Source organism: Dipodomys ordii, unplaced genomic scaffold (genome assembly GCF_000151885.1).
Source record: "Dipodomys ordii isolate 6190 unplaced genomic scaffold, Dord_2.0 Scaffold38, whole genome shotgun sequence".
Lineage (NCBI taxonomy): Eukaryota > Metazoa > Chordata > Mammalia > Rodentia > Heteromyidae > Dipodomys > Dipodomys ordii.
In genome coordinates, this window is record NW_012267254.1 from 10,273,755 (window position 1) to 10,294,293 (window position 20,539).

General features: G+C 34.6%; 1 protein-coding gene across 2 annotated transcripts in view; it reads left to right on the forward strand.

Annotated features, from left to right (window-relative positions):
- The window catches only part of Tenm1 (teneurin transmembrane protein 1), a 621,649-nt gene that overhangs the window by 363,652 nt on the left and 237,458 nt on the right, over positions 1 to 20,539 (forward strand). For both annotated transcript variants that reach the window (XM_013018086.1, XM_013018087.1), the window contains 5 exons: positions 4,056 to 4,255; positions 5,453 to 5,663; positions 10,659 to 10,760; positions 13,018 to 13,212; positions 16,255 to 16,455. In XM_013018086.1, the coding sequence (XP_012873540.1) occupies positions 4,056 to 4,255; positions 5,453 to 5,663; positions 10,659 to 10,760; positions 13,018 to 13,212; positions 16,255 to 16,455 (909 nt within the window). The remainder of the gene's footprint in view (positions 1 to 4,055; positions 4,256 to 5,452; positions 5,664 to 10,658; positions 10,761 to 13,017; positions 13,213 to 16,254; positions 16,456 to 20,539) is intronic.

The window sequence follows — 20,539 nt, forward strand, 5'->3', positions numbered from 1 at the left end:
TCCTTGTCGGTTCTTGCTGGTGTTGAGTAGAATCCGCTCGCCTGCTGCGTCTGGCTCCTTCGTCCCGGACTCTCAGCGCTCAGGTTTAGCCCCGGGGCGGTCTCCGCCGCGACCCTGCCGCCGCCGTCTCCACCGCGACCCTGCTGCCGCCGATAGCCCGGCTGCAGTCTCCACTGCGACCCTGCCGCTGCCGCCGGCGGCGGCTGTTGCTGGCTGGTGCTCAGATGTGTATTCTTGCCTTGGCTTTCTCTCACTTGTCTAACTCTCTGTCCTGTGATGGCACACTTGGTGTGTTTCTCTGGCTTAGGACTGTTCACTGGAACTCTAAAACTGCTTTCTATGCGAGAGCTTGTTCAGCTTCCAGCTTCTCCTCCGCCATCTTGTCCCCACTCCCAATGATTTCCTGCAAATTATATCCTTCTTTTTGGTTTTTCCACCCTTGAACTACAATCAGAAAAGTGAAATACAAACTAAAATTATAATAATCAATTTTAAATATTCATAACTAATTTGAGAGATAATAAAATGGGCAGGCTATTTAGTGATATATATTACTAACAGAGAGATGCCTTCTTTTCTGATGAACAAGCCCTAAAAGGTTAAAGGTGGGAAAATATTCCATCTGCTTATTATGAGAAGAATTTTCCTTCTCTAATATCAAATCACTTCAACTAGATTGGTTTGCTATTTTAAATTATGATCCACATGGTCACTCCCATGTTGTTATCTCTGTTTACCTACCCCATCTTAACTTTAATATGCAGTTTGAAAAGATGGGATCATCTTCTTTAAAAGTAATTTTCATAAATGGCTTATGCACATGTGCTCTAAATATACAATATTGGTAGTAGTCAGGAAACTCTACAACAAAGCTTCATAAATTTCTTTTGATTTAGTGAATTTACTGAAAATTTAAGTAGCATTAGTATTTAATATACAGTGCTAGAGAATGAGGAAAAAATACGTTTCAGAATTCCCCGAGGCTTCTCTATATAAGTTGGTAACCATCAACCAGTTTTTTCCAGATTTTTTAAACAAGAATATTTCTTTATTAAAATCTGTTCTCAGCACCTAAAAGTATGCTTTGTTGACCCTACAATATTTTCCTTGCTTTATGGCATTATTTACACTACAAAATGGTGCATTTTAAGATGTGTTGACACTCTAATGAAGATAGTTGAATAAACAACATTAAATTGAAAACAGAAATGTTTGTATAAAAATAGTTGGTTAAACTTCTGCCCATTGGAGTTGTTTTTCAGTTCTAGGACCCTAAGAGTTAAATATATAATCAACCATTTGGGTACCAAATTGCTTGGTCTTACATGGATAAAAGTAACTTTCAATGAAAAATAAGGTCCTCAGTTGGTCATTTATTATCTCAAAGGGCGTATTTTATTGTAAATGTCAATTCCACAAAATTATGTGTCCTGTAATACATAATTATGTTCAGAATTGCATTTGAAATCTATTATTAACAGTTAACAGTGAACATTCTTAAAATAGTTATTACTCTTGGCCTTAACACAAAAAGCAATAATGGAGGTATTTTAGGGAGTTAAAAGCTGCAAGGCATTGGCCTCCGAATAAAGTCACTGCAGGTGTATTTCTTAATGGGCTGTTAATTTTATATCAAGTGAACACAAAGGACAGAGACCATGTGTGTTTTTAAACTGTGTGATGTGGGGACAGAGTTGATGGTGGAAAAATACAAAGGTGGTATGGAGTGAGGCCAAATTGAACTTTCCCTCCTGAGGTATAATCCTCCTTGCTTAAAATCAAGGCAAAATAATTCTTTTTTTCCACTTGTATTCCTTTTCTCCCTACTATTAGAAAACAAAGAATTCCATAGAAATGTGTGCTAAATGAAGACCTAAATAATTAGAAAGTATAACAATAAAGAAAAATTAATGTCTCTCAAAATTCAACATCCCACATAGATTAGCTCCTTTTGGATATATTGAATATCTTATTTTGCAGTTAGCACCGTCTAAATGGCTCAGACACACAAATGTGAGCAATTTTGATTCATGTCTAATTTTCATGGATCATGCAACATGGGAATCACTTGGGAACTTTCAAAAAGTTTCTACCTCCAGATATACGAAATCAAACTCAATATGTTAAAAAGAAGCCCCCGTTCTTATATACATTGTTTGAGAAATGCCATTATAGACTCTTCCGTTCATTGCTTCTTATCCCTTCCTCTTTCCTCTACTATAAATTATTTTTCACTGAAATGTACCTTTTCTACGTGAACTATCTGTCCTTACCTTAAATTCAGGTCATTGTGTCATTTTAGTTGACTCTTTGTTCTGTAATTCCTATTTTGTTTTTGTGACTCTGTTTCTTAATTCATTCCATATTCTACATCAAGATTACTTTCTCCATTATGCCCAAAAGTTTTCTCTATTGTGATAAAAAAAATAAGGCCGTGCTCATATTACACAAGTACTCTACCACTGAGGTATAACCACAATAGTCCCTCTTCTTAAAAACCTTTAATGGCTTTATATCCTTTTCTGAATAAATACCATTGATATCCAAGGCACTGTAGAATGTGATATCATTCTTTCCTACCATCCTTATTTCCAATTCAATTTATGTAGACAAATACCCCACACCTTTACTTTACACTGCCCCTTCTCTTCATTTTAGTCCACATGCCTGGTTCCATGTTCTAACATACTTTCTAGAAACTCCGTTGAAATCATATCATTCTGCTTGTAAAGTTCATGTTCAGTATTATGCCCTATACTAACCAGTTTTGATTCATTAATTCAATAAGTATATATCTATAACTTAAATCCTTTGCCTGCATTTACCTACATCCTTCTAGATTCTGGAGATAAAGAAATGAAGATGGGAACACAAGAGGGCTTATCTTTCTTGCTGTTATTTTTAATGTACTACTAATGTACTATGTGATTTTTTTGCTTTTTTTGTATGTTCTTCCCTGATGGTATAACCCCTGTTTTCACTGTATTTGATTCTGGTGCCATGCATCTTGTATATACATTTTTCTGATTTGGGGAGGGGAAGGGAAATAACAAAATGCTTTAATAAGGATACAGGTAGGCCCATTGTAGCAATGAGATGTACAAGACACTATGGCTCAGTGGTAGAGTGCTTGCCTTGCATGCATGAGGCCCTGGGTTCGATTCCTCAGCACCACATAAGCAAAAAGAAAAAAGCCGGAAGTGGCGCTGTGGCTCAAGTGGTAGAGCGCTAGCCTTGAGCTGAAGAGCTGAGGGACAGCACCCAGGACCAGAGTTCAGGCTCCACGACTGGAACCCCCCCCCAAAAAAAAGAAAAAAAGAAAACGAACTTTTCAACTTTGGTGGGGAGAGTGAGGAGTTGACGAGGTGGGAAGGGATGGTAGAGGAAAAACAAAGGAGGTGGTAACAATGCTCAATAAGAAATGTACTCATTACCTTACTCATGTAACTGTAATCCCTCTGTACAGTATCTTTACAGTAAAAACATATATTTAATAAAAATGAAATCAAACAACCATTATCCTCGACTTCATAATGCTTGCCTTTACTGGGGGTAAACACAGTAAACCATAAATAATGAAGATACATGTTATATTAGATAGTGAAAAGTGCTAAAAGTAACTAACACACACTTTCACTTGTGGGATACCCAGAGAACTTATTTTTCTTCACAGTGTGGTTATTTGTATACATACACCTTTTCCTCAGTGATTTTCAAAGCTCCTTGAGAGCAAACTGCATCTTATTCATCTTTGTAACTCTTGTAGCTACCAAGACAGAACTCAGTAAATAATGGTTAAAATGAATCAAATTGATTGAAATAAACGCAATAGGAATTTAAGAGAAAGAAGAATCTGACATAGTACTTGGTCAGAGAAGGCTCCTTAGAAGCTATTTAATTTGGACAAGACCTTGAAAGATGGGTGGTATGGGGAGGAAGAAAAAGCTGAGCAAGTGTTTTTCATAGATCTGTTCTTGAAAAGCTGAAAAAGAATGTGTTGCTTTATATAAAGTAAGATTAATCTGATATGTAATTTTCTCTGCTTTTCAAACCAGTGTTTCAGAAGGGACGAGCAATTGACACTGGAGAAGTCGACATTGGCGCACAGGTTATGCAGACCATTCCACCTGGCTTATTCTGGCGTTTCCAGATTACTATCCACCATCCTATATATCTGAAATTCAATATTTCTTTAGCCAAGGACTCTCTTCTGGGGATTTATGGCAGAAGAAACATTCCCCCTACACATACTCAGGTATTTGATATAATAGGTATTTTCTTAAATCCCTTTAGAAGATGGTGGGTTGAACAATTCAGTTTGTGATTTATGGAGTGTGTAGGAGTCAAAAGTGATAGAAACAAAAAAAAATCTTTGTAATGAAGAACTTTCCAAAATACTCACACTCAAACTAATGAAAATAAAACTAGTATGGAGAAATAAAAAATACATTTAGCAGAGCAGTTTCAGGAAAGCAGGTTTAAGAAAATACTCTAAACTCTATCCCTGCTTCCTGAAACAGAATGATCTTGAGTTCACAGCCCTTTCATCTTAGCTTCACTGCCTTCACCCTGTTCAGTGGTTCGGTATATCCTCACCTGCTTGTTCAGTGAAGGAATGCACATCAATCAGACAGTTGTGGGAGATGAGATGAAAAGGCAGGTTGTGTCTTACAGGTATAAATTTTTCTGTGAATGATAGTTCATAACTCTAATATGTAAAAATTCTATAGTTTACATAGCCCTTTTATAAACCTAAGCCACCTCGTTTCTCTTGTTTTACTTGCCTTATTTCTTCCTTACATTAAACCATTTGAAATTTTGATTTATCTAAGAGGTATGAAAAGAAATAAATATCTAGCTTATACTTTTTACTCCAACATACACTACTAGAGTCAAAACCTTACATTCTACCTAAGAATAGACAAGGAATCAGAATGCCATTCAAACGTGATTCTTAGGAAATGAATTTGCAAAGAAATGTGCTGATTAGAGTAAAAGCAGTCCTTTGAATATTTAGATCTGTAACCACAAAGGCAGTAAATTATGATGAATGTTCGTAAATTTTTGACTGTTTACTTATTTATTTTAAAAAGTAAAATTGATTTTAATTTGTAAAGGTCACATTTCTAAGCAGAATATGTGTTTTCCACTTTCATCTATTAGCCACTTCAGTAAAATGTCAAGATTCTCTTATGTAATAATAAATATTTTTATTTTTAAGTCTTTTTTACTTTTACCATTTTGAACAACATTTATAAAAATAGCATTAATTTTTTTTCAGAATTAATAAATGCTTTTGACAGTAAATATACTTAACGTTTACTAATCTTCTTTCTCACTTTGCAGATCCCCAAAGCAAAGGTGTATTAAATAAATCCACTGAAATTAGAGATGGTTATCAGTCCAAAATAAAAGTAGTTCAGGTCTATATTTGTGTTTATGTTTGTTCCAGTTTGATTTTGTAAAGCTAATGGATGGCAAACAATTGGTGAAGCAGGACTCCAAAGGCTCTGATGATACCCAGCACTCTCCTAGGAACCTAATTTTAACCTCGCTCCAGGAGACAGGTTTCATAGAGTATATGGATCAAGGGCCTTGGTATCTAGCATTTTACAATGATGGAAAAAAGATGGAACAAGTATTCGTGTTAACTACAGCAATTGGTAAGCTTTTTTTGGCTATTTTTTTGCACTGAGAGTAAACTAAAAAGACATAGATGATGAAAAGTAATACAGGTGTTATTTCAACTTATTGTTCCTTCTACCTTAAACTTCTTACTCAGGATAGGTAACTGAGAAAAGCCACTGTTATGGTTCTCATTGATGTTAAGTGCTGGCTAAGATTTTTTATAGACACATATTTATTTAAAGTCATATCATCTTGGTTTACATCTTCTCTTGTTCCAGCATCCCTTTTTATTTCTCTATTTAACAAGGAAAACAGGAAGAGTTGAATATTCCCTCTTGTGTTTTCTTTTTGCCTTCTTTTTCTTCTCCTTTGTAAGATTTTTTTTAAAAAAATTCTCTCATATTTTCTTCTAATCCAGAACATTTGCCATTTATATTTTTATATGTTCTCAACATGAATAATGACTTGGGTAATATTATTACCAAGACTACATAGATAAAATAATTTGGAGAAGGAAATAAATGAAAGAAGCCTATTTCTTATTATTAAATTATCTTATTAAAAGAAAATAAATACCCTTTAAAACAGAAAAAAAAACCCTACCATCAATGCAGTCCTTTAGAACAACTGTATCTAGAACCATTAAGGCTTCAAAAAATTCAACATAAAAAAGTTAGAGAAAAATATTAAGGATAATAATAACTTGAGTCATTCAAAGCCCTTTCTTGCAGAATTTTTTTTAGTTTGATAATCATCACAATGACTCTTTCAGTGAGCTCAGGGCTTTTTAAAACATTTTCTCTGTAAATACAATGCCTATACACACTTTTATTCTCTGTCACCTTAGTTAGTCAAAGACATCTCAGTCTTTTGTCATTTTTAGTACCTTCATTCCCCATGACCCTTTGTGTGAATAAGGCTGAGCACTTTAGCAATTTTAGAGTCTTGATGGTAAACAGCTCATAGACACAGTATTATATTGTGTGAATTTCTCTCAAACACATCTTTAGAAAAAAAGAAAAATATTTTACAGCTGTCAATTTTCTACGCAGATCTCACCATTTTTATCCTTTAGTTAACCTGCTCAGCCATATGTTTAGGAAGACGGTGTTGACTGTTAATAGATATACCATCTGCTCTTTATAACAATTATGTTCTATTTTTATTTGATTTCGAAGACCTTGAGTGTGTAGAAAATGGTATCCCAGCCATAAGATTATTAAAAGCTTTCCTTTAAAGTAATCAGAAAAGCTGTAAAATTGTACTGATGATTTATTTTTTTTCTCTAAAGAAAAATTCCACTGATCTTCCAACTTCAAAAGACAAAAATTTGTTAAATTAGTTTTTAAAATATTCACTCATGTCATTCTTTTGGCACACACAATACATCTCTTGAAGTTATCACACTGAAAATATCAAAGCCTAAGTTTGATAATATGAATGGTATTAAATTATAAGAGATATTTTCTCCAGCGAAATTAGAGAAACTAAAAGATACAAAATATTTGTGAAGGATTTCTTTCTTTTGTTTAATATTTCAGTTCAAGTTAAAAACACTAACCACACTATTAACTTTTTTGAAAATCAGTAGGCCCAGAAATATGCTTGGAACTTCTTCCTGTAACTTACCTCATCCCAAATGGATCACTAGCTGTGAGATCCATTTCTGTCATCCAGATATCAAGCTGTCAGTTTCACAAACAATTACATATTTGCCTCTTGATTCTGAGGTACAGTTCTTTTTATTCTGTATTGTTCTTTTAATAATAGAAGCAACAGAATGATTCTCCTACTGTCCCATTTAAAGAAAATTCAAATAAATTTCTAAAAATATTCAAAGGCATGTAAATCATTTATCCTTATCTTTCCATTAGATGTTTTATGTTCTTATAGTTTATCTCAGAGTGAAAAGACATTAATATATGTCTTTAAACAAAGTATGGCTTATGTGAATATGTTATAAATGCTGATCATTTATCTCTTTCAGAATGTTAAAACCAGTGCATTGTAGCTACATTTGGCCTACTACTTATGAGGATGGGCATAAAATTAACAAGTACTATTGTTAATGTTAAATGGCATATATATACATATATATATATATATAATTTTTCAGTAGTATAAGCAGAGTAGTCAATAGTCCCTGATCACAAGCATCTTGCTCCATAGCATGATAATACATGCCACATAAGAGGGATAGTTTCTCAAACAATCTACCAGACACTTTGCATTCAATTAGCTTATTGGATTCTCATCAAAATCCTGAGAGCTTACACATAGTGATTCTTAAATTACAAATAAGAAAACATAGACTTGGGAAGAGTAAATAAATTTCACAAGGTCTGTCAGTCAACAAGTGACAAAATTGAGATTTGAGATCCAGTATGTCTGATTTCAAAGCACATGACTTTTTTTTCTTTTTTCTTTTTTTTGGGGAGGTCCAGTCGTGGGGCTTGAACTCTGGCGCTGTCCCTCAGCTCTTCAGCTCAAGGCTAGCATTCTACCACGTGAGCTACAGCGCCACTTCCAGCTTTTTTTTCTTTTTGCTTATGTGGTGCTGAGGAATTGAACCCAGGGCCTCATGCATGCAAGGCAAGCACTCTACCACTGAGCCACCTTCCCAGCCCCAGAACATGACTTTTAACCTATACTCATTCCATAAAATTACCTGTTACCTTTATGCTTTTCCTCCTATGAGAAAAACTACCAGAAGCAAAACCTATCCCACTAACATAGATGTAAATACTTCCTCTTGTGTTATATAAACAGGGGTTTAATCATGTCACTTCAAAATTAATAATAATAATGAACTAGAGTCTCAGAAATGATTGTGAAATAAGCTTTAAAAGATAGAAGATGATACCTATTATAGACCAACCTAAACAAAACCTTTCTTTTTGTTAATAGGTAGTTTTGCTTTACTACTATATTCATCTGCTTCTGACTCTCCAAGCTGTCTGAATGCATCTTTGATACCCAATGGAAGTGAAAGCTTCCCTTTTTTATTGCCTTTTCTTCTCATTTGCATAACTGGATTTAAGCTCTATATGGCAGTGGGGACCTAGAAGTAGCTTTGAGATAAGTTAATAAGATGTAGAGGTTTTTAAACCTTAATTTTGTAGCACATGTTAGTTAGCAGCTATTGTCAAAGTAACAAATCTCCCAAGTCAGCTTCTATAACATTGTCAATAGGTTCTTGTTTAAAATGAAATTCAACTCTACTGACATTTGAAAGCTTTCTTCATGTCCTCTTATTACCTAATCAAGACAGGAAGAATCCAAATATAGATTCAAGAACTGCCACTATTACTTGGTTCAAGAAATCTAGATAAGTAGAAAATTAATCACTTCAACTCTAAGCAAAACACAAGTCGCTTTTTATAGTGTTTTAAAATTACTTGTGAAATAATAATACAATTATTTTTCTGGAAATAACTAATATTGTAATAAGTTGATACTGATTGACACTTTCCTCAATGTCACATTCTAGCCAACTCAGAAGTAGTTCAGCTAATGGTACGTGTTACTTGTTATCTGGTTTAGTTTTCAAACACTGATAGATAAAGCAACTATCTTAGACCTGCAAAGTGGGATCTAATGTGTTCATGTGAAGTAACAAGAGTGATCTCTCCTGACTGATGATTAAGGTAGCTCTCCATACAGTCACTGGATTCATTCTCAAATTTCTAAGGATCCCCCAATGGAATGAGATACTACTTTCTGTTGCTTTTTATTCTGCCCAAGGCAGAACTGCAATATATACAATCACATGTTCTCTGTGTCACATATTATTTAAAGCTTTGGTTCTCATACAGTGAGCTTTTGCCAGTTACCCTATGGCATTTGTATTAGAACATAGATTATCAGGCTACATTCCTCAGAGTACACTCAGTAGAACTGGAGCTGAAGCCCAGGCTTCTGTACTATAAAAGCCTACAAGATTATCTTACTTATGCATAAGAACACCCCCTTCTTCCTTTCTGATTGGATATCTTATCCAAATGAAATTAGTGAAGAAGATAATTTGGATTAAACGAAGGAAAATGGGTATATAGAAGAAGCATGAATTTCATAAGCCAAAGCATGAAACTCTGGTTCCAAAAGTATAAATATGGAGAATTTATAGAAAGGAATAATGGAAGAGGATGAAACTATCACGCACGTGTGTGTGCAAGCAGGCATGTGTGTGCACATGCACATACACACACTAAAAAAAACTTGCAACAATAAATCATAGCAACAATCATGACTTATAGGTTCATAATTTGACCATTATTATGCCAGCATGTAATATTAAACTATGGTTCATTTGTAATTTGTTATTTGTAAAAGCATACATTTTCAGAAAAGTTACTATGTAGAACTTCACATCTTATGTCACCATAACTGCCTATGGTTATCTTCAAAGCCTTCCGAATTACCCTATAAACTATTGTCCTTATGGATTGAAATGAAATTAATGGCAAGGAATTGATAAGCATTTACAGGCAAGAGGACATTTCTCAACAAAATACTTAGGTTCTAATGCTTTTAGTGTTGGAGAATTTAGCATGAACACTTAACTTTAAAAGCCTTCCATTTTCATGATTTAATGAAATTGTAATACTTATTATCATATTTAAGCTGTCAGGACACTAGATTAAATATCTCAAGTTGCTAAGAAGAAACTTTATTTGCTACACCTTAACTTCGGAGAATAAACAGTCTTTATTTTTTGTTTTATTTTTAAGCCTATTTGGGTTTTGAGAAGTCTCTTATTAAATTTCATGTATTTTAACTTTATTGTCTCAATACAATTAATCTAGATCCTTTATCACTTCAAAGATGAAGTTGGTTTTTAGTTCTTTTATAATCTCCAACAATATATATCTTACAAAAATCTTCCACAACTGATTTTGAGCAGAAAGTGCTCTGAAGACAGCAGAAGGCAAGATTGGTATAGGTGCAAAATTCTTTCATCAGAAAAGAAATATCAAGGGATTTTTGGCCTAAAGTCTTGCTCATTTTTTTCTTTCCCTTTGTATTAACAGAAATAATGGATGACTGCTCCACCAATTGCAATGGAAATGGAGAGTGTATTTCTGGCCATTGTCACTGTTTCCCAGGATTCCTTGGACCTGACTGTGCTAGAGGTAATGTTACTCAGTTACTTTGATTGCTTTAGGGAGATAGATGTCACTTTAGTAGCAATGATATTGACAATAGTAGTACTAACCCCTACCACAAAAAGCTGAGCACTTCCTAGCTAGGTCTTTTCTAAATATGGTGAATTACCTTTTATAAGTGTTTTCTTATATGTGTTTTCTTTTTTGGTTTTGGGGATCGAACTCTGGATGTTGCACTTGCTGGGCAAGTGCTTTTCCACTGAGCTACGTCTCAGCCCTGAATTCTTTTTAATTCCTACTTTCTACAATAGTCCTATGAGGTAGATCTACAATTATCCCACTTTGATGATCAAAGAGAGGTTAAGCAATTTCTCCAAGGTTACCTAACACCGGAGATGGGAACCTAGATTACATAATGCTTATATTTGTCCCCTAAATTAAAACACAGTAGACTTTGTTTAAAAGTGGACAGTTAGTAAGTACTTATACAAACTAGTGGGTCCAGAAAAGGTGGCTAATCACCAAATTGATGAGTGGCCTAGAAGTTAAAACAATGGAAATGCAGAAGTTAAACAGTACACTATACTGTTTCCTACATTCACCCATAGTTTTAAGTGCTTTGCATTGTATTTTTCCCAGTTTTTAATTAGCATCAACTAGTTCTTCCAGCGGGTTTCATTTTGATGTGCCTATATATGCATACAATGTGCCTTGATCAGACTCACTCCCTCTGTCATCCTCTCTCATCCTCCTCTGCCTTTCCCAGTCTCAATGACATGTAATTTTCACACATTTACATAAAGCATTTTGACCATATTCCACCCACATCCATCCTCACTCTCTCTATTCATCCTCCCCTCCCACTAATACTTACACCCTGACAGGAACTGTATTAAACTCCTGTCATTCATTTTTAAATGTAAGTTAATTGCTCCAAGTGGGTTCACCATGGTATTTCACACACACACACACACACACACACACACACACACACACACACACACACAAGTACTTTAGTCAGAAGAACCCCCTCATTTACTCTCAATTTCTCCCTCTCTCTATTCCTTATTACTCAACAGATTTCAGTGAGTTTCATTATGCCATCTTCATTCACAGATGGAATGAATTTCAATGTTGGTCTCTATCACACATTCTCTTTGTCTCCTTCGCTTTTGGAGAATCACACATCTAGACATGTAGCTTTTATTTTAGATATGGTGTCTCTTCATTTCCAATGTATTCTTCATGCTTTCAGTCTGTAACTACTTTCATCTTAAGTTTCTCGCACATTTAGTTTCTTTAGGTTAGTCCCAGAAAATTCTAAAACACTTGGTTTACAGCACCAAGACAGATCTTGAGGAGTAGTGGAAGAGTATATAGGTCATAGATGATATTTTGGGGGGGTCTGGTCGTGGGGCCTGAACTCTGGGCCTGGGCACTATCCCTCAGCTCTTCAGTTCAAGGCTAGCATTCTACCACTTGAGCCACAGCTCCACTTCTGGCTTTTTTCTTTTTGTTTTGCTTATGTGGTGCTGAGGAATCGAACCGAGGGCCTCAAGCATGCAAGGCAAGTGCTCTACCACTGAGCCACCTTCCCAGCCCCATAGATGATATTTAACAAATGAATAAGACAATATAGAGCCTCTGTCCTAAAAAAGTTTATAGTTTTAATATAGAGACATATGAGAGCAAACCAGAATATGTATTTCTAATACATTTTTGCACAATGTGTAATGGAAGTAGATATCTATCATGTAGCCATTATGAACCTAACTACACAGTCTTAAAGAATAATATAATATTTATACCCCCATTTGCTACTTTTTAAATAATAGTATAATATGTACACCCCTCTATTTGCTAGTTTTTAAAGTCCCCAGAGAAAACCCTCCATTAAGATAACAATAATAATAGTAACAATTATTTAAAAGAATGGTGAAATTCAAAGAAAGCAGTTTTTCTCCACTCAAGATCTCTTCATCATTTAATCTTTATTCCTCTCCTGAAAGAGGAAAACTTTTTATGTTTCTTTTATTTCTTATAAATGTGGTGGAAAAAGTAAAAGTAAGTAAGGAAATGAGTACATTTCTTTTTAAACACTGTTACCTCTCTGGTAAGTGGGAGACATGAAGGAGAGGAAAACTTGTTAATTGTGAATATATGCTTCTTTAATCATGAGTAAGAGAGAAGCAATACCATTGCCTGAAATATTACACAGGAATCAAAAGAGAATTCTTTAGGAATTTTGAAAGCATTATGAAAACATTACACATTCACTCTGCAGATTCATGCCCTGTGCTGTGTGGTGGCAATGGAGAATATGAGAAAGGACACTGTGTCTGCCGGAATGGATGGAAAGGGCCAGAGTGTGATGTTCCCGAAGAACAATGCATTGACCCAACATGCTTTGGCCATGGTACCTGCATTATGGGAGTCTGCATTTGTGTGCCAGGATACAAAGGAGAAATCTGTGAGGAAGGTCAGGATCCTATTTCAATCTATTTCTTCAAGCTTTTCTCTCACTGAATTTTACAAAGTGTGGATCTGTACTTCTCATAGAGATGCAAGTGTTTTGTTTTGTTTTTTCAAACAATACATGTTCAACATCAGCTTACTACAAGGAATAAAGGGTTAGGATCAAGTAACCTCGTATCTCTTCTGACTACATCTAATATTATAAATGGGATTGTAACTATGATACCGTAGTATAGGATATTCCTTCTCATTTCAAATAGATTTTGGGTTTTATTTGTGGGTGTGGGTGTGTGCCAATACGAGGGCTTGAACACAGGGCCTGAGTGCTGTCTCTGAGCATTTTTGCTTGTGACTAGCACTTTATCACTTGAGCCACAGCTCCACTTCTGGCTTTTTGGTGATTAATTGGAGATCAGAGTCTCATGGATTTTCCTGCCCAGGCTGCCTGTGAACCATGATCCTCAAATCTCATCCTCCTGGTAGCTCAGATTATAGGTATGGCTGTCTAATACTGATTTATAACGGGAAATTCCATATAGGTAACTTTTCTGTTAATTCATGTGCATTCATTATTAGAGAATGAGTTCTACAACACATTCTTTTGAAGAATATAATAAAAATAATGCTATATATACATTTAAAATCATTTTGCCAATGTTTTCTCTAAGAGTGGTTTATAATTACTAATCTCATTATTTCTATATATAATGTATTTTTATATACCTCATGCTGAAACAACCTCCATGCCAAAAGAAGTAGGCATTTAACTAATGAGTTTCAGAGCAATGCCTTTATAGTATATTCAACCCAGTGTAATTGTCACAAAAATATTTTGAAATGGCAATAGTTTTATCATTTGAAGAAACACATTGGAAAATAAGGTTGTTAGTAATCAGACCTTTTTCATGCCACATTCCTCAAATACAACTGATTTCAGAAATAATCTTAAACCATTACTGTTACAGGAGAAGATCTCATCACAAATGTTGTTCAGGGAAGGGGCTGCTGAAAATGCACTATAATTGCTCTTTAAAGATTTGCTCATTAAGACTATTACACAGCATTCTAAAGGGTTTAATTTCATTCCACTCAATGAATAAGCAAGACTTCAGTTTTCCACCTTCAATTAGCAGCAAGAGGACTTTGGTATGAAAACTCTGTCTATTCCAATGAATGGCATGAGGCCTAGCCAAGTTACTGGAGTTCCTAAATTTATATTAGAAAGTATTTCTGTGATAATCAAACTGCAGTTATTATATTGAAATTGTAAATTCAGTATCTGTGTGGATACACACAGTTAACTGGACAGTATCTACAATTTTCAATGAAAATCACGTATCGTAATTCATTATATCCTAATTTTAATTTTGTAATAAGTTATGAGAGTATTTATCTTAAATTTTTCTCTTCCAGGGCACTGAGGAAATTTTTTAGAATAGCTAATCTAGCAAGGAAGAATATTTAGCCTATTTAAGGGTATTAGCCTATTTAAGGGTATTTAAAAAGAGAGGTCATAGACCAAGAACCCAAGATCTGAACCAGACCTATGGATGGGTGTTGTTTGGTTCACATATGATGTGGCTTTTAAAAATTATTGTTACTCGATGTGACTTAGTTTTCAAAATTTCAAAATAGAAAAGTCTGATATTTAGCTGCTATTTTGAGTTCTTTACAATTAGAAATCTGTACCATGGGCCTATATCAGTACACGGTAGCAATCAATTGTCACCAAACAGCAGTAGTTGTCTTGCATTCAGTTCATATCCTATGTTCTTACATCCAGGACATTACCTATACATGGTGCCTTCAATTTTGCCCTTGATTTAAGTTTCACTCACATCATATAAATGTGACTAACATGAAAACACAATGGAACAGGTTGTTACATTATATTAAGTTAAATATTATTTTATCTACTAAAAATATTGTACCTTAATATAACAAACTATACTTGGACTAAAAGTAATTCTATACTCTGGATTTTACTTCCCCTCCAAAACAATGAATTAAATTAGATGTACCTCTGGTTAATTATCTTTCAATTGGCTTAAATATTAAAGTAATGTGTGAATGACCCCGAGACCTTAGGCTAATTTTAATGGCAAATGACCCTAATTACAATAGTGTTCAGTTTGACTTAATCTATTCTGTGATAACAAGCCACACCCTAAAATTAAAACAGTTTTGCAAATGCAAGTAAGTTGTATCAATCTATTTCCATTGCTGTAAAACTAATTTAATGAATAATCTTCATTGTAATAAGTTATTTGTCTTCATCTTATTCACGTGGAAGTCAATCTGTCCATTTCTCATGGAACATTACTCATTCTAAAGCACAAAACACTTTTTCTCCAGATAAGCATTGTAACCTGCCTTTCAAATAATTCATACATTTGTTAAAACACAAAAAATTTCCAGACTCACAAAATCACTGGCAAAAGGAATTGGTTCTGTCACATTCTAAGACATTGAAAACTGTATCAGAGTGTCTTGATAGAAAGAGAATACATAAAGAAAAGAATTTTTAAATTAAGTTTAAAATGTTGTATTTTCGATGTTTCTAAGGAATAAATGAGAGATTATAATAAACATGTAAATTTTATTTCATGCAACAGTGAGCACCTTGCACAATAGCTTGAATAATCAAAGCTTAAAAATTTTATATAAACTCCCAGACACATCAAAATAAAAGCTATCATTCTAATTTCAGAAGAGATATAAAATGACATGAAAAATTCCAATTCGAGGGGCCGTACTGGTCCTCCCACCCATTTGTGTGGGGGTACTGCAAACTGTTCTCAATTTCACACAGCATATGTATGACTGTTTTCTTCCAAATTTAGGTTGTAACCTTTATGATACCGTACCATATTTTTAAGTGTTAATAATCTTCTGGTTTGGACACAATGTTTGAGTGAGTCATTTTATTGCCTAATTAAAGCAACATTAATGATATAATTCTAGGAAATCAATGTGAATATCTCTGTTCCATTATCCCACACCTGTTCCCTATTAACCTTCCTTCTCACTTTTCTTGGACCTTCAGAGGACTGCTTAGATCCAATGTGTTCCAGCCATGGCATCTGTGTAAAAGGAGAATGTCATTGTTCTACTGGCTGGGGAGGAGTCAATTGTGAAACTCCACTTCCTATTTGTCAAGAACAGTGCTCAGGACATGGGACTTTTCTTTTGGACACTGGAGTATGCAGTTGTGACCCCAAGTGGACTGGATCTGACTGTTCCACAGGTACATTGGACTTATTTCTTATTTCACCTTCCTCTATTCTAATCTTTCCCAAAGGCAGTACTTCTTAAAATATGATGTGTTATGTTATCGTAAATCACAAGCAACTTCAATGTGTTGTGAGTTAGTATTTCACTGCAATTTGGCTGTTACCTATTTGTTGTTTTATCTTTGTTTTTCACTGCTGTAGATATTTGTGTTTGACCTTTTGTCCTGATTCTATATTCTCCTGTAGTTATTTCTCAAATTTCCTACTGCCAGTTCTTTGCAGGTTCTTTCAAATGTCCTAAAGTTGAATAATCCTCATTTCTACTACACCTAATATACCACAACGTAACCCAGGAACTCTGGAAATAGTTTGATAATATATTTTAAAATGATGAAAATTCGATAAAAAGAAATTTAATTGCAGATAGAAAGGAAAGGACGGATGCCATAGAGGTTAAGAAACAGAATTTGGTGACTATGTAGATGTAAATGCAGGCAGGGATTTGCACTAACTCTGATTTTATACCTTGGGATTTTTTTTTACATTCTACAATAATCTAACATTACTGCTATATGAAAAAATGTTCAGTTCATCTATTGAAGAACTTTTTCTTAAACACCTACTGTGTGCCATGTGTTAAGCTTTTGGGATACATCATGAAGATAAAATAAAAATTCCTATACTTAGAGAGCCCTGGAGTCTGGCCGGGAGAGATAAATGATGAATAATGAATAAGAAATATATGCTTTTAAAAAAACAAGGGTAATCTGAGAACCAGAGAGGCTAAATGACTAATCAAAAGTCATAGACCTGTTTAGTCACAAACCTCCAAACAGGAACTCTATCTACTTATTTCATTCTGTCTAGTGTTCACATAAGCTTCATACTCTTACCCTTATCAAAAGAGACTAAAGTGAGATAGAGAACCAGAGCTATAGTGAATAAATTAGCTTAATGAAAAGGAGGTGAATGACATCACAGACCAATTGAGTGAATGACAAACTTTTATCCTCAAATTCTGAACCACAGCCACATTCATTCATTCTGGATTCAATAGAAAAAGCCCACAGGAAGCTTCTCTTGCTCATAGAAGCAAAAAAGGTGAATAACTATGATCCCAAACTCAGCAGCCTCTCATACTAATGGCTTCTTAATAAAACTACCAAATTGAAAAATAGGGAAAGGAAATGCCTTCCAAATCTCAAGTGTCATGATAGGAATAATCCTTCTGAGATTTTTAAGCTCCATAAAGGTTGTTCCCACAGAGCATATTTAACCATTGAGATGATCTCACTGTGCAGGCTTTTAATTGAGTGTGCTCAGTGCAGGAAGCAATTTAACATCTGATTCTTATAATGGATCATGTCATTTCAAATGTGGCTATCCTCTTTGCCATTGATCATTTTCTTCTTCTAAGCTTAGCTATTAGTGTGTTAACTCTGCTTCTCTGATAGCAAGAGACCAGAAATGAACAATTTACTGATTATTTTCACTATGTTTTTCTAGGTACACTGAGTATTGTTGGCATCCCTAAATTAATATTTGATACAGACTTCTTTAAGTGGGAAGTCTCATGACATGTAATAAAGGTTAACATAGTAGTCTTTTAAAATACCTCAAGAGGACCACAGTAGAAGCTTGTTCTATCATGGTTTTGATTTGGATATACCACTGGTCAAATCATTCTTGCTTAAAACCTAAACTCTTAACTATAAAATCTCACTATTCTAAGAGTATTGCTCTAACTTCTGCATAAGCACTGTAAAATGTTTTACCATCTATCTTTTGTAAAATGTAGTTTCTCCTGGTCCTGTAGTCGGTTGAGTGTAGAATTGAGAGTCTTTTCCCCTCTGTTTGTGATAAAACATGCGATGCGTGACTTACAATGTTATGACAAATGATGCGCAGCAATTTCCATGGGAGGTAAGCATTTACATAGAAAGATGACTCTTGGGCTGGGAAGGTGGCTCAGTGGTAGAGAGCTTGCCTTGCATGCATGAGGCCCTGGGTTCGATTCCTCAGCACCACATAAGCAAAAAGAAAAAAGCCGGATGTGGCACTGTGGCTCAAGTGGTAGAACGCTAGCCTTGAGCTGAAGAGCTGAGGGACAGTGCCCAGGCCCAGAGTTCAGGCTCCACGACCGGACCCAAAAAAAAAATAAAAAGAAAGAAAGAAAAGATGACTCTTGTACTTCTCCCACAATCTCCTCTCATGTCAATGTGTCGTAGAAGTGGATTGATCAGCTGAGAGCCCATAATCCTAGCTACTCAGCAGGCTGAGATCTGACAGTCACGGTTCAAAGCCTGCCCAGGCAGTAAAGTCCACGAGACTCATATCTCCAATAAACCACCAGAAAACCGGAAGTGGCTCAAGTGGTAGAGCGCTAGCCTTGAGCTGAAGAGTTGAGGGACAAACCCCATGACCAACAAAAAGAAAAAAAAAGTGGATTGATCAGTTAGGGAGATATAAAGCAGTATAAACTAACTTGTTTCTGAATATGCCATTTGATATACAATAGAAAATATAATATAGAAAGTATCCAACATCCAAGGGGATTTACTTCTAAAGACATCAGTTATGAAGATAGTTGGTTTTAAAACCATCATAACACATTCAACTATCTTGCCCATCAGGATGACAGTGTGTGTGTCTGTTTCTATGTATACTAATGACACTTGGAGTTATTCACTTAATTTTGTTGAGTCTCAGCTGCTTCATTTGTGAAATGAGAGAAGATAAGCCAAAGCACCATTGAGGTCTTTCCCAACATTAAGATCTGTAATTTTTCATCCTGTATATTAGATAATTGAAATTTATTATAAATGGTTCATGGATATAGTACATAAATTCACTTACCTCCATAATGTTCCTAGGGAGAATATATTAATTCAACTAGTTTTATTCTCATTAGAAGGACATTTACACTTTGATATATAGAAAACATTGTTTAAAAATGTATCTCTATGTATAGAGATATACATACATAAATGTGTATGTGTCTTCATTATAGCAATGTCTCATTATGTTGTTAAGTATTCCCTAATGGATTGTGATATGTGTCTAATACTAAAGCAGATAATTAGAAGACGTTGTAAAAGGTTCTTATAATTACTTTTGCTAAGGAAATTTTCCCTGATTATGGAAATAGCATATGCTTTAAAAATTGTTGGTTTCTCCCATTATTGAAAATGCCAATAATCAAAAGCTTTTCATTTTCCTCTATATGTCTAACACAAAAAAAAACACTTTCCAGTGATTTCTAGGAATTGATTAATACCTTTTAAAATACTTCCTGTGTGCACAATATCTTTCCTCCTCATATTACAGTTACAGTAGGTCCATATATTCTACTAGATAAAGAAGCTTTAGTAAAATATAGGTAAAGAAGGTAGATATTGTTCAAGTATTTGAATATTCATGAAAAATGATTGCATGAAAAATGCAACAATGGAACCTGTTTTAAAGGAGTATGATTTAGGTGGTAAATCTAATTAGGGGACATTGTATGCATGTATGGAAGTAACATTTGAAACCCCAATTTTAACAAGCAATATGTGCTAATGGATGTATATTGCACATGCCACAGGAATGACTACACGGCAATAAATAAAATCATACCACTGAAGGAGAAAGTTTTCATATAAAGTTACTGCAATATAGAATCTTCAGTAGAAAAGAAGACACTGATGTAGTAAAATTAGGAACCTAGAATTTCAGGTAGTTTACCTTCTACCATTTTTGACATACCCAGGTTTCATAAAAAAGAGTGGCTAAATTAAAAATGGGTTTCAGCTAGTTAGCAAGAGTACTAATACATCATAATGCTATAGATTTGCTGGACTTTGAGAAAAATTCAGATATAGAAATGTATTCACTGGCCTATGTTGGGGAAAGAAAGATTATGGTGCTTTGTACTGTAAAAGAACAAAATGCTTATGACTAATGTACATTTAATTATCTTTGATTTGATGGTCAAGGTATAACCTCCTGTACTCAAAATTTATTTTTTTAATTTTATTTTATTTTATTTGTGAACATATTGTACAGAGGGGTTACAATTACATGGGCAGGATAATGCATACATTTCTTACCAAGCAT